Raw genomic sequence first — 15,749 nt, forward strand, 5'->3', positions numbered from 1 at the left:
TTAAATGGTGGGGAAAATCTTACATTCTAACTAATAAATGCATAACGTGGTTTTGTCATATCTTTTAAATTTTAAAACGCAGACCAATTTTAAGGATTTAGACAACTAAGAAATACCACATACTCACTTTGATGGTAGATTAAATCTGCATTAGGGAGAAATAGGTTCAATTAATTTTAAGATTGGAAGTCCATTACCCTTCCAGGGTAGGCTCCACTGAAAAGTGGTGTTTTCCTTCAAATGCTTAAACTCGTTCCTTATTGTTCTGAATTTCCTGAAATGGAGGAGCAGTTATTTTTATAACCCAGGTGCTAAAATGGGAAAGCAGGTATGTGGATTCTGAAGTAAGCCCATGTCTGCAATAATCCTGAATCAAGACAGATCTTCAGTTCCTTTCAAAATTAACTGTTTTCTTTTTCATCTTATTTTCCCCTTTCTATTGAATCTATTGGGGTGACACTGGTTCAGGTATAAACTGATCCATTATCATGTGCCCGCTGCGGTTGTTGCCGATGTGTGCAGTAACCTGTTGGTATACCCGGCTGCTCAGATCCTCCACTTGTTGTTTCCACTTTTGTGGGCAGTGGTGTCACCACGCTTTTTTGGCTCACTGTCCCAGCTGTGAATTTGAGGCAGGTTTCCCTTAATCTTACTATGAACCTGAAGTCATCTGCTTGTTTGATAACATGTTAAGTGCATCAGTTAAAATCAACAGTCCTTTACAATGAGCAGTTGATTGGTTCATTGGGGAAAATTGAGATTATGTCATCCATTTTCCTTGTTTTTATTTGTTGTCAAGTAGGCATAGCGAGTCATGGTTTATGTAGTCAGGGTTCTAGGGTTAAGAGTGTTTCTATCTTTCACCTTCTGGTTTTTCCCCCCAAACCTCAGTCCCATAAGTAGAATAAATATTTCTAAAATGTAAAGCAAAGGTAATTTTTTTTAATAATTCTTTTTTATTGTATTTTTTCCAGTCCCATTTATCCCTGTTATACCCTTTTCCGCCTCCACCCACCCCCTCCTCCCAAACCGAAAGTAATTTTAGACTGTAATAAAGAATAAAAAGCATTTATCTGAGCAAAAGGAACTGCAGCCCAGGAGACACAAATTCAGGTGGCAACCTAAATTGTGTTCCACTGAGAAAAAGGGGTGGCCTTCTTTTACAACAAAACTATCTACCCAGGTTCTCAATTAGGTCTGTTTTATGTAAATGAGGTATCAAAATTGTGCAGTTCAAATTGGATAGGGAAGATCTCAGTCCTTGGTAAAGAAAATCGGGGTTTCCTTGCAGTTGTTGACACAGATGACGAACAAGCACGGCATAGTGCAGGACACCCAGAGCTAGGTCTGAGAATCTTCCGGGTACCTGTGAGCGACTGTGAGAAGTTCCTGGCAGCAAATGACCACTAGGATCTTATTATTCTTAAAATTTGGGCCCCTTGGTTGACCATGGGGCATCCCTCTCAGCAGAGAAATTCCTTCTCAGTATTCATATGTAATTAATCTTCTCAGGATCCACAAGAACATTTCAGAAGATTTTTAAGGGGATATTTTCTTCGGGGAAAAGTAGTATCCAAAATATTTGTAAAATTATAAATTTTAAGGTGGCTATTTATCTATCCTAAGGTACTATTTGAGGCACATCTAGAACCCAGGTAAATTAGGCATGCCAGAAATAACTGACGCAGAATATCAGGAATGATAGAATTTTGTTATGTGCTCTAGAGGAATGTTCCTAAACTGACATTCCTAAAATCTATAACATAGAAGTCACGAAATATATTTTAACCTTGGTGGCAAAAGCCTCCTGTATCTTTTGGTTATTTGAGGATTGGAGTTTTATTTTGGTCTTAGTAGAAGAACAGAAACTGAATTGGTGGTATATTTCCAAAGATCTTGCAGATGTTCAGTTTCATTGCTGATAGATTAAGTATCACCCTGCTGAAACAATAATCTTTGGCCTGCAGACACCACGAGATTGGTAGTAAACAAACTTTAAAGTAGAAACAATTTCAATTCATAAAATTCATAGATTTAACCAAACTTTCTTTGAAAAGCAAATTACTTAGTCTAGGAAAAAAGAGGAAATATAACTAACAACATATTGTAGATAAATAGTATTCACAGGCTGCTTATTAGTGGGATATATATATATGTATATATATATTGCTTTGCTTATTTAGTTTTTTTAATTGACAAGCTTGTGAAAAACATGGTAGGTAGAGGGCAAAAAGTAGCTACTGTCTAGACTCAGGAAAAACCTATTTGGACATTTTACATATGATTGTATGTTTTTATTGTCATCTCTAAAGTGAATTGATGTGATTGTATAACAGACTTTACAGAGAAAATTTTGTTTAATGTTATGTAATCAAACTCTATGAAAGATGAAACTGAATTTTAATTTTATATTTCTGAATTAATAATTTGATATCATCGTTTTTTCCTACGAGCCTTGCTTTAACTGGTACTTACTGTTTTTAGGTATCGCATGTACAGGAAAAGCCAAACAACAGGCTTCCCTTCTCTAATTACGATTTTCTCAGCACCAAATTACTTAGATGTATACAATAACAAAGGTAAGTTGTTTTAAATCTCTCTTGTGAACTTCTATAGGTGTAATAATTTTTAAGTTGTTTTTATTTTAGTTTGGTTTTAATTAAGCATTTTAACCATGTTTTTCCTCTACTTTTTAATTTATTGTTCAATACAATTTTTTAACCTCCAGAGGTAAAGATTCAGTTGGTCAGAGGTGACGCCCAGGTGCTATTATTTTTTACCTCTTCTTCAGGCACTTCTAAGCGTCTTTCAATAGATTTATGTTGATAAATGGCTTTCATATCTTAGTGCATCAATCAAATAATACTTGCTTAGTCGTTCATGTCATATAGCAGGGTTGACAGCTACTACTGCTCTGGTAAATTATAGGCTTTAAAAGAAATTTTAATTAGCATTAATCCAAAATCATGTCCCTTAAGAAGGCTGTGGATTTAAATAAGAATAGTGTGATTGTGCATGTACAGAATCAAGAAAAAAATAAGCATAAACGATCTATAGCTTGAAATTCACATTCAAATTGCATGTATTGAGAACCTACCATGAGTTAGATCCTGTGCTAGGAAAGTAATTACTCACTTATTTTTTTTTAATTATATTCAACTTCAAAGTAAATATCACTAGCTTCCCCCCAACTCCTTTTATTATGCAGAGTGAATTTCTGGTTAATTGCCTTGCCCAGGGTCACTCAATTAGGTAGTGATGAACTGGGCTCATACCCAGGTCGGCTGGTTTGGCATTCTGCACTTTCTGAAACTCTACACACTTGTATGTTTGAAAAAGACCAGGAAACCAGAGGGCATTACTTACTGACTAAAAGGAAGAAAAGAGGAGCAAGGGACACATAATCTTCTTTCAGCAAGGTAATCTCTTCGTTAAGAAATGATGAGAAGTATAATAGGTATGGCGGGAAGGGTGATAAAATGTGAAAAGCCATTAACTCTAGTTGGCATTGGTCTGGATAGTACATAGGTGGCATGCCTGAATGTGGCTTTCTGAGATTAAGAAAAACGGAGACAGAAAGAGAAAGAGCAATCAAGTAGTATTTGTGAGGTGAGATATATCCCAGGAGAAGCAGGAAAATGCAGCCTCATTTCTGAACCAGTCTGAGCGTCTAGAAGGAAGAGACATTCCCATGCCTGAGTGACTTGTGACAGGTGCTTAGATGCCTGGGGCCCAGCATCTAGAGCCCAGATGCCTGAGGCGGACCTTGGCCACCTTGATAACCAAGCACCTGCTCTGTGTCCTCAGCCCTTAGGAATAGGTAGTGGTCTCCATTTTTGTCTTATATTCCCCATTCCATGTGGGAAATGGGCCTCCCTTTTTGCCTGTGCCCTGATTTCCTGCTTAGCACTTCCCACCTCCTCCTGCTCAGGGCTGGACCCTGACCCCTATACCTTCCGGGTCTGTCAGAGATCCTGCTCCAAAAGACAAACCTCATGTAATTACAGTGCTGCCACATGTCTTCCTGATCCTTGCCTCTCTCTAGACACCTCTGCTTTGTCCTATGGAGAGAGCTTGGCTCTCACCCTCCTCCCATGTAACCCGCGGAGTAACACCTGCTGGTCAGAGTTTGCTGCAGCCAGGTGACCTCTTCCACAGCCGTGGTTATCGGTAACACAGTTTCTGTCACAACTATGGATGCTGGGGGTGAGGGACAGTTGTCCCCCTTTTCTAGTTGCCCCCCTTTTCTAGTTGCCCCCCTTTTCTAGTTGCCACCCTTTCCTAGTTGCCCAGTTCCTAAAAAAGGGATGCCACCATAGTATTCTATGGCAAGAAGCATGCAAAGTAAAAGAAAACATGCTCTCAGAATGCCAAGGGCTTATAAGCCAGGTAACAAAGACACTTGGGTGACTGAATAAAAATATAAGACACAATTAGATTAAGTATAAAGTAAGAGAGTCAAATGCTAAATATATCCAACAAGGGTTGGTTCTCTAGAACGGTCAGAAAGGACCTTTTTAAGGCAAAATACGATCTGCGTTATACACAGAAAGAATGTGTCCCCCTTACGCTAGCAGAGCCAAACATTAGACACTGAAAACAGCAGTGGAGAGAGATTGGCTATTTTATTGATAAATGGTGCCGTCCAGGAGAACCGAAAGCTCATGCTCTAAAGACCTGACTCCTTGGTCGTATGTAGGTTACAGATTACAGAGGACAAAATCACAATACTCTGTGTGTTTTAGTGGTTCAGAGTCATGATGGGAGTTTATTGGTTGGAGGTGAGGAAAGGGTAATAAATGACTTCTTCAGGGTTTGACGACAGCTCTGAGGTCTTTTCCGGTGTCCAGTCTCATGGGAAAGTGGCCAGTGGGATGTTCCACTTCAGGAACTGAAAGTTTGACTGAGGTCAAGATTTTATCTTGAGCTTGCCAGGAGTCCAGACCTTGTGACCACCGGTCAGGTCCCAGCTACTGTCTTCTCCTGCCTTGGGGGTTATTGATCATCCTGGGGAAAGGCTAGGTCTCTGAGTATAGATGAGATGGGATTTCCAGAGCTAGGGTTTAAAACTAAATTTAATCAAAGTCATAAGGACCCTCAGTTTCAGTTCCTCCTCTTCTCCCTCAAGGCATTTAAAAAACGAATTAACATCTGTTTAGAATGAGGAAAAATACAAAGTTAAGTCCAGTGTTTTTCTAACTTATTTTTTATGCAGCAACCACTTTTTCCACAGACAAATCCTCAGTCTTGAAGCCTTTTGCATAAAGCCAGTAAGTGCTAATTCCCTTTGATAAGATAAGGATTCCTTGTCTTACACCAGAGAGCTCTCCCCTGGTACTTCCAGGGAGTGCAAGGACTCAGGAGGTCCCCTCGCATGTCATGTCCCACTATGATCCTGTTATTTACCGAAGTACATAGAATGTGAACACTGAGGTTTTTATTGTTTTATGTTACTAATGTTTTTTTTTTCTTATTAAACCTAGTGAAGGGAATGTAATTCCCCAGACAAGTAATTTTCTTGACAGAGATCAATGACTAAGTAGCATGTACTATACTTCCAGATTTTTTAACAACTAAAAAGTCAGTTAAAAAAAGAAAAAGAAGAAAATTGGGAATTTACTCCGTAAGGACAGACTTAAATCCTTTCTTTCATCATCATGCTAGGTACTGCAGTTTTGCTTGAGACCAATAGCTATTTACCACATAAGATGTGCGTTGCTTCTATGGTTCTGATTAAACAAGGTAAGAACTGAAAAAAGCAATAGCCATCAGTGTGTTGCTAGCTTTGCGGTTCTGTAGGTCTTTCACTGTGTCCTCTTACCTTTGGGGTAGATCACAATCTTTCAGAAAGTGGACAGAAGCATTTCATTTGGGGAACTTTCTCATAAAAGAAAAAATTCTCCTGAGGGAAAAAATAAACTGATACGAAGAAGAAAGATATATTCTCCAGTATGAGTATAATTTCAAAAAGCTTTTGTATGAAGTTTCTGAAGCACTTTAAAGCTGCTGTGCTAATGCTGTGTACAGTATGTGGGAGTGGGACCAGTTACTCATGCTGGAAGTGAGGATTACTATACTAGAATGAAATTAACATTAACAAGGGTTTTAAAATACAGGGCAACAAAATTAGGTTGCAAGCACCTTCAAAACACAGTTAATGGAAGCATAGCAGTGAAGAGTCTCTGAGTTAACCATTTGATTCTTAGAGCTAGATGATCATACAGGCCTCTGGAATTATAACCTAATAGTTACAGTATGACTGGATTTTTAAAGCTTCTCCAAGTTAACTAATAGCTCTTTAGCAAAATGAAGGGATGGAGAATAATGGGTGTATTCTGCTATCTCAAAAGTGGTAATAGTTGTGTGATCAGCTTCATGTTTAAGTGTCGAAGAGCTCTGATTTATTGTTCATACTTGCCTACAATTAAAGCCAGCTTTCAGAAAGTTTTGACTGTAGGTGTCCTATCCCTTGGTGTGGCCCACATTAATTCACTCAGTTCATGTCCTTCCCACCCATCTCCTTGTTCCTGATCCTTCACTGACAACTACCACTTACTCCTGCAAGATGCCAGGACAAAGGATGCAGATTTCAATCACATTCTCACCATTAAACAACTAACTCACCTAACTTTATTGGCATACAGTGATGTCTCTGCAAAATAGGGAAAATATTGTAAATAATAGATGAAACTGCTTTGAAAATAATGTATGCAGTATTAAGATATCATCATTGAATATTTTACATTGCTGTTGTTACCAATTTAGATCGTTCAGACCCCTACTATGGGGACCTGCTCTCCAGGAAGGAGCCTCTGACCTTTGAAGTGTTCTTTCTCTGGTGTCGCTGATCCAAAAATGAAACTGAAGCTGAGCATTCAGTAGCACAGGCTGCATACAATAGCCAGAGAACAGAGGAGTGGGAGTCTGACTCACAGATCGACATCTCGTTCTAGAGAAGTCTGTGGGGATTATTATGGGGGCAAAATAATGAGGGAGAGGCATATGCATTCGTTTTGGGGGAATGAGCTGGTGTCTTCCCAGAATTGGGGTGCCACCCCTTGATTCCCCTTATGTAGTCCAATTAGATCTGTCAAAGCACCTAAGGGTGTTTCAGTTAGCATGCTAATCAATGTATTATAATCAGGGTATAATGAGATTCAGGGTATAATGAAGTTCAGGGTCTCCTGGAGGTCAGATTCAGTGCCATCTTGGTTCAGGCTGGCTCTGGTCAGTTTTGTAATTCTATCCCTCTTCCATCGTTTGTGTTTTTCTTGTCGCTGAAATAGAAAGATAAGTATGCATGAATTTAAACAGCCAGGGGCCTACAGCCATGGTGACACTTATGCCACGTGTCAGTGCGGAGTTTTACAGAAGCTCCTAGCAGAATGATCCTCCTGCTCAGCTTCTGAGTTATAATTTCACTTTGTGGGTTGAGCTAATTTTATGACCTGTCTCTCTGCTTCTCTCTGGGTGAACCCTTTACTTTAGCTAAATTGTTCTGCTCATTACCCTAAATAGCTTTTGTCTTTCCCTTTTCCCACCTTGGCCCTCACTTTTTTCTATCTAGAACACTTATCTCATTCTTCTCCCCCCTCTAAATGGACTAAACTCACTTCAGTCTGTGTTGCCACTGTAGTCCTTCCTTGAATGCTTATACCAATCGTTCGCCCTGGTACTTATCATTTAATTTTTTTTCTATTAGCTTTTCCTGTAGTTAACATTCCTGTAGCTTCCTAATCAGATTATAAATCATTTGGAGCAGGGGCTTTTTGATACACATGGTACAGCCAAGTAGTATGCCTTATTCATGATAGGCAGTCAATACAGGCATTGATTGAAGCATTTTCTTTCTGGGAATGAATAACAAGACAGCGCCCAAAAGTGCCGTATCGTATTGACTGACAGAGCTTTATCTCACTTTAAATAACTGCCGTAACGAGTGAAGATACCCTGTACAAATTGGAGTTAAACACTTGGAGAGCAGTTTGCACACTTAAATTGTTTTTGTCCTATGAACCTGTATCCCTGAGGGAAAAGCTATTTCATAATTACCGAAATAGGCCAAACAGAAAGAAAGTTGAGTAATGAAACATTTCTTCTCCCCCTCTCCTTCTTTCCCACCTTCTCCATCTTAATAATTTGCTACCTGTAAAAGTGACTTTTAACCTCGTCCACTCACCAATGCAACACACCTTTATTGAGAACTTACTATATGCCAAACACCATGCTAGGTACTGGGGATATGAAATAAGCAAGGCAGACATAGCCTTTGCTCTAGTGGGATTTATAATCTGGTATGTGATAGGCATTAAGTAAATAATTCCACCAATAATTACTTAAATGTATTTGGAAAATACTACAAAGAAGAGAATGGTATGAAATGAGGGTAGAAATTAGTCTTTGGGGACAAAAAAAGCGTAACTGAGGAAGTGACACTTAAGCAGTGGCAGAGTAAAATCTTTCAGTATCAAGAAATACAATGCTAAATGTGCACTCTGCTTTAAACTTTATAGTTTGGCTGAAAATTATAATGACTCTCCAGGAAAATGTATTTTAAATCTTGATGTAAACAGTTAAGTCCTTTTTTTTTCCCCCCTATGATATACCTGTGCTTCAGGGAAATCTAAAGTAAATTACAGTAGGTTCCTATGTGGTTCCAGTTTGCTGTATTTTGGGTTGTCACATGGGTTGTGAGTGGATGGGTGAATAGATATATGAGATAGATGTAGGGAAATATACATACCAGGGGACTATAACTCAGTTCCAGGAAAAGATACTGACAGTAAAATTAAATAACTAAGTAAATTTATTAAGTGAAATGTATTTTGGATTTTAGAGGAAAATCTAAATGGCAAGCAAATTGATTTAGCAATCATACCAAAGATTAAAGTGATAACAAAGAAAAAATCAATACAAAGGTAGATTAAGGAAGAAAGAGGAGATAGAAAATCAGGTTTCGAGGATGGACAAGAAAAGCATTATTTGCTAAAATTTTGAGATACAAGTGTCTACCCTTTTTGACAGGGAAAAATGTGTTTTGATATTTTAGACTTTTAAACTTGGCAACATGATAGAATTTCTTATCAAAAGCATTTTAGTCTTAGCAAAACCTGACGTTTTCAATATCCTCAAATATTTCCCAATCAAGAAGTAGTCAGGGGCTTCAGGAAAATATCATTTATAAGCAGAAAGATAATTTATTGCTTGACAGGAAGATACCATTGTAAGGGAGGATTGAATTACTGATAGAGAGTGAACTAAGGTAAAAATCTTACCGGTAGTCATGATGCGAACATACAGGAGCAAATGCAGCAAATCCGAGGTCAGTTTACCTTAGACCCCTAACTTCCAGCAGAAGCAATCAGTGCTCAGTGACACCATCAACACAGCATGGTGCGGCCAGGCCTGAGCATTTCATTCCAAATTGCACCACAGCTGTTTCATACAATGAGCTTGTTTCAGACTAGGATCTTGTTTCATAATTCAGGAGTAACCATCATAAACTTGGAGATATTTGGTACCTGCCTGGTTCTGAACCACATGCAGAACCAACTAGGTCAGACCCTTATCCTAGGTGGGTGACAGAGATCAGGGCTGGGATGTCTCAGGAAGGGAGTAGAACCTGTGCCCAGGGAATCCCGAGTAGTGTTCTGTGCCTCTTTCTCTACAGTGCGTGAAAAAGCTTACTACCCAACAGAGGTGTGCGGTTGTGGCAGCAGAGGGCCATTTCCCTAAAGTCTTAGGCCTGTCTTAATCATGGTCAGAACCTTTGGCATTGACATAAATATTTTTAAAGCATTTTTGGATTCTTTACAGCCACAGGCATAAATATAAGCCTAGTTGCTTTACATATTGAGTAAAATTAATCTAGATACTTTGTCCAATGGCAATCGTTTTCCCAACTCTTTCTTTTTTTCTGCCATTATCTCAAATCTGAAGATCCTCCTAATTGGTGTTGAGCAACTGTTTGCCCAAATCACTTATTTCAATAGAGAAATTGTAAATATATATCACTGTGTCATTTTGTTATTTGCTTGCAGATTGTAGACCAAGTAGTTTTTTTGTTATTGATACAAAACGGTAAAATACCGCTCCACCAAAAAAATTTATTCCTTTGTTTATTTAATAAATATTTTTATTCTTTAGCCTGAGGAATGTTGGTAGAATTATACATGCTAGAAAAATAATTTTCATAGTGATTTTTAAACCTAGGAAAATCTAGCAAGAAATAGTATAGAATTTAAGAACCTATGAAGGAGCAAAGCAGAAACTATGAACACAACTCTTAGTCTCTACTTTTTTATTATTAATATGATGTGGTACAAAAGAGATTTTGTAGACATTTAAAACTAAAGAGAAGTTGAGATTTAGGAAACTTGGATTATTTTTCAGAGAAATCCCCTCTCTGAGATGAATGGATAGAATTAACTGCAGAGAGGCGTCGACAGTGCCTTCTTTCACTGCCTTTTATATTCAGGACTCTAAAGTACAAGGCATTGGTCTGTGACTGTAATTTTCTATACCATTGTCATTATCATTTAAGGTTAGGTTGATAATTTCTTCAGTAAATGTAAATGTAGGATGGGGCAAAAGTAGGTTTCAGCTATTCATATGGAAAATAACACAATAATAAACTCTGTTGTTCACGTACTTCCAACTGTAAATTTACTTTTGCCCTGCGCTATTCTTTAGCCTGAAGAATATTGGTAGAATTACACATGCTAGAAAAATAATTTTCATAGGGATTTTTAAACCTAGGAAAATTTAGCAAGAAATACTATTTTCCTTTAGTTGGGATAGCATACTAGACACGTGCTATTTATTTTATTCCTATAAATAACATATAATTATAACAATAATAACTATTGAGCACTTAGGATTGTCAGACATTTCTCTGTGTTTCCATAAATAAATGCATTTAATCTGTCAACAGTTGTATGAATTACATTGTAATCTTGATTTTATTGATGAAAAACTGGGGCACAAAGTGGTCACATACTTTCCCCAAGGTTCACACAAGCTCATTAGGTGGGAATTATAAAATGGCAAACTATTAAAAATAGGTAGCCCTCCCTTCCTGAAGAATTTGAAACTGAGTTATGGTACTTTACGTTTTTTAGGTGCCAAATATTTTATCTGATTGTATATAGTATGTATATTAATCACATTTTATTTGATTTTCTTACTTTGAAAATGACAGGATAGGTATTATTATTCCTATTTTACAAGTTTAGAAGACACAGCTCAAATAAGGAGAAATATTTGCTCAAGTTCACACATTACTGACAGAACCAATATTATTTTACTCTTACCTATTTTGGAGACTCTTTTACAATTTGAAAACAGAGTTTAGCCCTTAAGTGACACATTACCTTTGTCCTAAACTCCCTCATGCTCACCTCAGACTTCTCTTTATATGTGGTTAGTTACATTTTTAGTGTCCTGACAAGTTTTACTTTTTATATTTTTGAAAAATTTTTTTGCTTTCCTCTTCTTTGCCTGCCTTTCCTCTTTCTTTCCTTTCTCTCTTTCTTTGTCTTGTCCTTTCTTTCTCTATTTCCCTCCCTTAGAGCACTGCTGAATTAACCATGCGCCAAGTATGGTACAAAGCCCGATAAGGGAACAAAAGAGATCTGTACGGCCTTCATCCCTGCCATCATCTTCCTACCACTTTACCAAAAATTCTATATTTCAATAGTGACCTGGTTCAGAATTTACTAACATAATAATAAGAGAAGCACATAACACATGCACACACAATCATCATATGGGCTCATATTATTTTATAAATATATCTGATGCTGTCTCTTTTCTTTGTGTAAGTTAATATCATCCAAATTTTATGTAGGAAATTTATAACAAAGGTAAAGAAGGTGTCAGTATCAGTGGTGCTTGAAGGAGACGTGTACAAGGTGAGAAGATTGGAGCAAGAGCTAGATGTAGGCATGAAAGAATGACATAGTAACGTGTGTCTTGATAAATACAAAATTAATAGCTTCAAGGAAATTAGATATGTCTATTGTCTGTATCCATTAATCAAATGATTCAGATTTGTTGAAATCCAGTCATTACATGGAAGTTACAGAGAATAGGCCTGTGAAGGCCTTATGTTAAGTACTGAATCATGGAGACATTAAATTTCTCAAGAAACCCATTCTGAAGAATATCATTATGACAAAATTACCTGAAAATTGAAGACATGAAATTCATCTTCATAAATGACATGAGATATAGAGAAAAAGTAAGTTACAAGTGTAGTCCTTATAAAAGACAGTAATCCTCATGAATCAGTAAGTTTTCCTTAACCTAGGTCTCTAATAATAATTTAAAAAGGAATCTTTTGAAAACATACTTTATCTGGCAAGGAGAGGATATTCACAAGGCAGGAATAAAAAAAGGAAGTGAGTTAAAAGTCAGATTTTGAAACGGAAGGAATTCTGGAGATTGTGTTCATAGATGATATAATATGTACTACGCACACTGTGCGTGTGTATAAATATATATCTCCTCACAAAATCTTAAAAGAAAATTTTACCCTAAAAGATAATTTTTATGGGAAAACACAGACTTTTTTTAAATGATAACATCTCTCCCAAAATCAAAACTCTTCCTTGCAGTGTACCAGCACAATGCTAAGCTATTGCCAAAGGACATTATGGATACATAGATCCTACCTCAAAAATTTTACCTATCAAGCAATCATACCTCCTTTGTGATGGTAGGTTTTACCATGTGATGGTAGGTTTTACCAAAGAACAGACTGAGACTAGTTTTTCTGCTAGGTATCCGTAGGTCAAGGAATTTAAAAGAAAAAAACATCGTGTGTCTATTATGCATTTTTTCCCTATTTCCGCATAGATTACAGTGATTTCGGAGTGCCCCCATTTACTTTTCTCTCATCTTTATTTTCTGTCTCTGTGCCCTATCTTTTGAAGATGGGAATGGATGGTCAGTTGGAATTGAGGAGATAAAAAATTTTAGTAGACGGATGAGAAAAGGAATAAAATTTGTCATTGCCATTCTTTTGACTTCTCCTCTCCCCAGTTTTAAAACAGCCCTAGTAGTGTTGAGAATGCTGTGGTATGTTGGGTGCATTGTAGTTAATAAGAGCTTTCAGAAAAGGAGCTTTATATTCCCCTTGACATCCATTTGGAATGGGCTGAGCTCGCGTTTTGGTGAGCTAGTCAGTGCATCTTGCTAGCAGTATTCTGATGACTTCTCAAATTAGAAGCTCTCTTTTAATTTTCCTGTGTTGGTCACCTATTGCCCTGCCATCGGCTCCCCTAGTGATAACAATTGTAAAGAAGATATTGAGAAATGATACTAAGTTCTTATGAAATGTGGGGCTTTGTGTCTCATCATAATTTCAAATTTTGAAGTAGGCAAGACCCCTTTAATTTACACACTTAGATGTGGGCTAGCAATTAGTGCATGGCTTGGTAGACAGAGGAATGGAATAAGATCTAGATTCTATTCCTTGGGTTTCCCTATAATCGGAGGCCTCTTGTGTCATTAGAAACAATGGAGGTTCAGCAGCCCTTCCTGGTTCCCAAGTAGGACCAGTCCCTTAGTCACTTATTTTACATCTTCTACATAAGCATGTCTGATGTGCTTGTGAAGCGTTCTGCGGGTACAATAAAATGATTAGACCAAGTAATGGCATAACTTTAAGACTATAATTTTGGCATCAGAGAATTGGCACTCAGGCCTCCAGATCCATGAGGATTAATATTCTTTTCATTATACGAAATTTTCCTCTGTTCTTTATACCTGCATGTATAACACAAGAGCCTCTGTTTTTGTGCTGTCTCATCTGCTCTACATTATGATTGCTAATGTCAGGCCTGTATACATGTCATAATCCCTCTCTGGGCCTCTGATACAATTGTTAAATGACATTAGGTCGTGTAGATAGAGGAGTTCCTTGATGGGAGACTTTGTTCTTTTTTCCTCTCTCTATTTCTCAGACAAGGTCTCAGGAGGTTGTCTCAAGTGATTCTTGAAGTACAACCATTTGTATTATTTATATTGTACTGGAGATAAATGTCTTTCAAGTACTTCAGAGAAGAGCACATTGTTAGGGCTCCAGTTGAGTTTTGTAATCCCAGTGACAGTTGGGGGCAGGTGGCGGGCGTAAGATGTGGGAGATGAAAGATGAAATGTTAACTCTGAATTTTGTGGCTGTAGATATTTGGGACTGTTTAGGTTTAATTTTTGTCATGTGTTTTATAACATATATTTGTTATCAAAACATCAAAATTCATGAGTAACTTATTGGTGAGGTTACTTGAGAAGTATTTTTGTATAAATATTGTATGTTGCTGAAGAAGGAAAGAATATATATTGTTATATTTGTATTTTTAAACTATTATAAAATAATAAAGTTATATTAATGGCCTCTAAAATTACTGTGAATATTAATCAATCATTGCACTAATGATGAGGTCTTTGTTCCAGAGCTTATTAACATCATCAGATCTAGAAGTCATAAGTTATTTAGACAAACCTGTGTAGTTAGATGAGGTAATTGAGATCTAGAGACATTTAATGACCTTGGGTCTCGTGAGTAATTAATGACAGAATCTGTCTAGCAGTCCCAGTTCTTAGCCTTCCAGTCCAGTGCTCTTTTTAAAAAAAAGAATAAATGTAGAAGGAGAGCCTGTGTCCAAAATTTGGTAGGCATTGAATGATATATGCAGTTAGGGTAGAAGTATCATGGAATGCTGGAAAGATCAGGGACTTTAGATTCACACTCAAACTGAGGTCTGCTGCTTCTCAAGTGTGACCTTGGGCAAATAACCTCTCTGTTTGCTTATTTTTAAAATGCAAATGAGAAGAACCACTTTTGAGGGCTGTTGTGAAGATGTGCGGTAGTCTGAGGACCAAACATAGTGCCTGGTATACAGCAGATGCTGAGTAAATGTAGCTGTTGTTAAAATTTATTATTTCTGCTGTTAATAAAAATAAAATCTTAAACAGTATCTGCTTTATTAGCAGACATTCAGATAAATTGTGGTGAGCAATGTCAAATGAACAAACGCTTTATCTCACCAGCTACCAACCATTTTAGCTATTGCACAACCCTTGCCCTCACTTGTGAATTTGTATCCTATTTTTCTCAAACTTGTTTTTTGGCAAAAGCTAAAATGTCTTAATTATGAATACTATATTGAAAGTTAAATTAGTATAACAACTAGGACGAAAATTCATGCAAATTTATGAGACAAAAGGGAAAGATGGAAACGCAATGAATTTGGTGTCAGTAAAAGCTGAGTTTAAATACGAGTGAGATCTTCAAGTTGCTGGTTGCATGGTCTTGAGCAAGTCACTTCACTCAGCCTCAGTTCCTTAGTCTATAACAGAAGGGCTGTCACACCGGTTTCTCAGACTTGTAGTAAGGATTGAGTTACTATTATATAAAGCCTTTCCTATTCCTGCAAGGCATTACAACACTTAATTCCCTTCCTTTTGCTCTACTAACCTTAATGCTAATAAAACTAGAAGAGACAGAGAAGACAAATTACTCTTCAGAAAGACCAGTTAGAATGTTAAAACATGTTTTGAAGATCTGAGGCTGCACTCCTGCTATAAATACACACATTCCAAAATAGTAAAGACCTTTTACCTTGGAGCCAGTGCTCAGATAGTACTTAGCGAAGGTGGGAAATTCTTTACCTTTTCCCATCCAGCAGATGAGAAGCACTGGTATAGTAATTTGCCATATTTTTTCATTTCACATGTTTTCATAC

At 37.2% G+C, this 15,749-nt stretch overlaps 1 protein-coding gene across 2 annotated transcripts in view; it reads left to right on the forward strand.

The window, feature by feature from the left end:
* Positions 1-15,749, forward strand: part of PPP3CA (protein phosphatase 3 catalytic subunit alpha) — a 302,760-nt gene that overhangs the window by 250,293 nt on the left and 36,718 nt on the right. For both annotated transcript variants that reach the window (XM_054591684.1, XM_054591685.1), the window contains exon 8: positions 2,485-2,579. In XM_054591684.1, coding sequence (XP_054447659.1) covers positions 2,485-2,579 — 95 coding nt within the window. The remainder of the gene's footprint in view (positions 1-2,484; positions 2,580-15,749) is intronic.

This window comes from Pteronotus mesoamericanus, unplaced genomic scaffold (assembly GCF_021234165.1).
Source record: "Pteronotus mesoamericanus isolate MK-2021 breed Mesoamerican mustached bat unplaced genomic scaffold, CSHL_Meso_final scaffold_232, whole genome shotgun sequence".
NCBI lineage: Eukaryota > Metazoa > Chordata > Mammalia > Chiroptera > Mormoopidae > Pteronotus > Pteronotus mesoamericanus.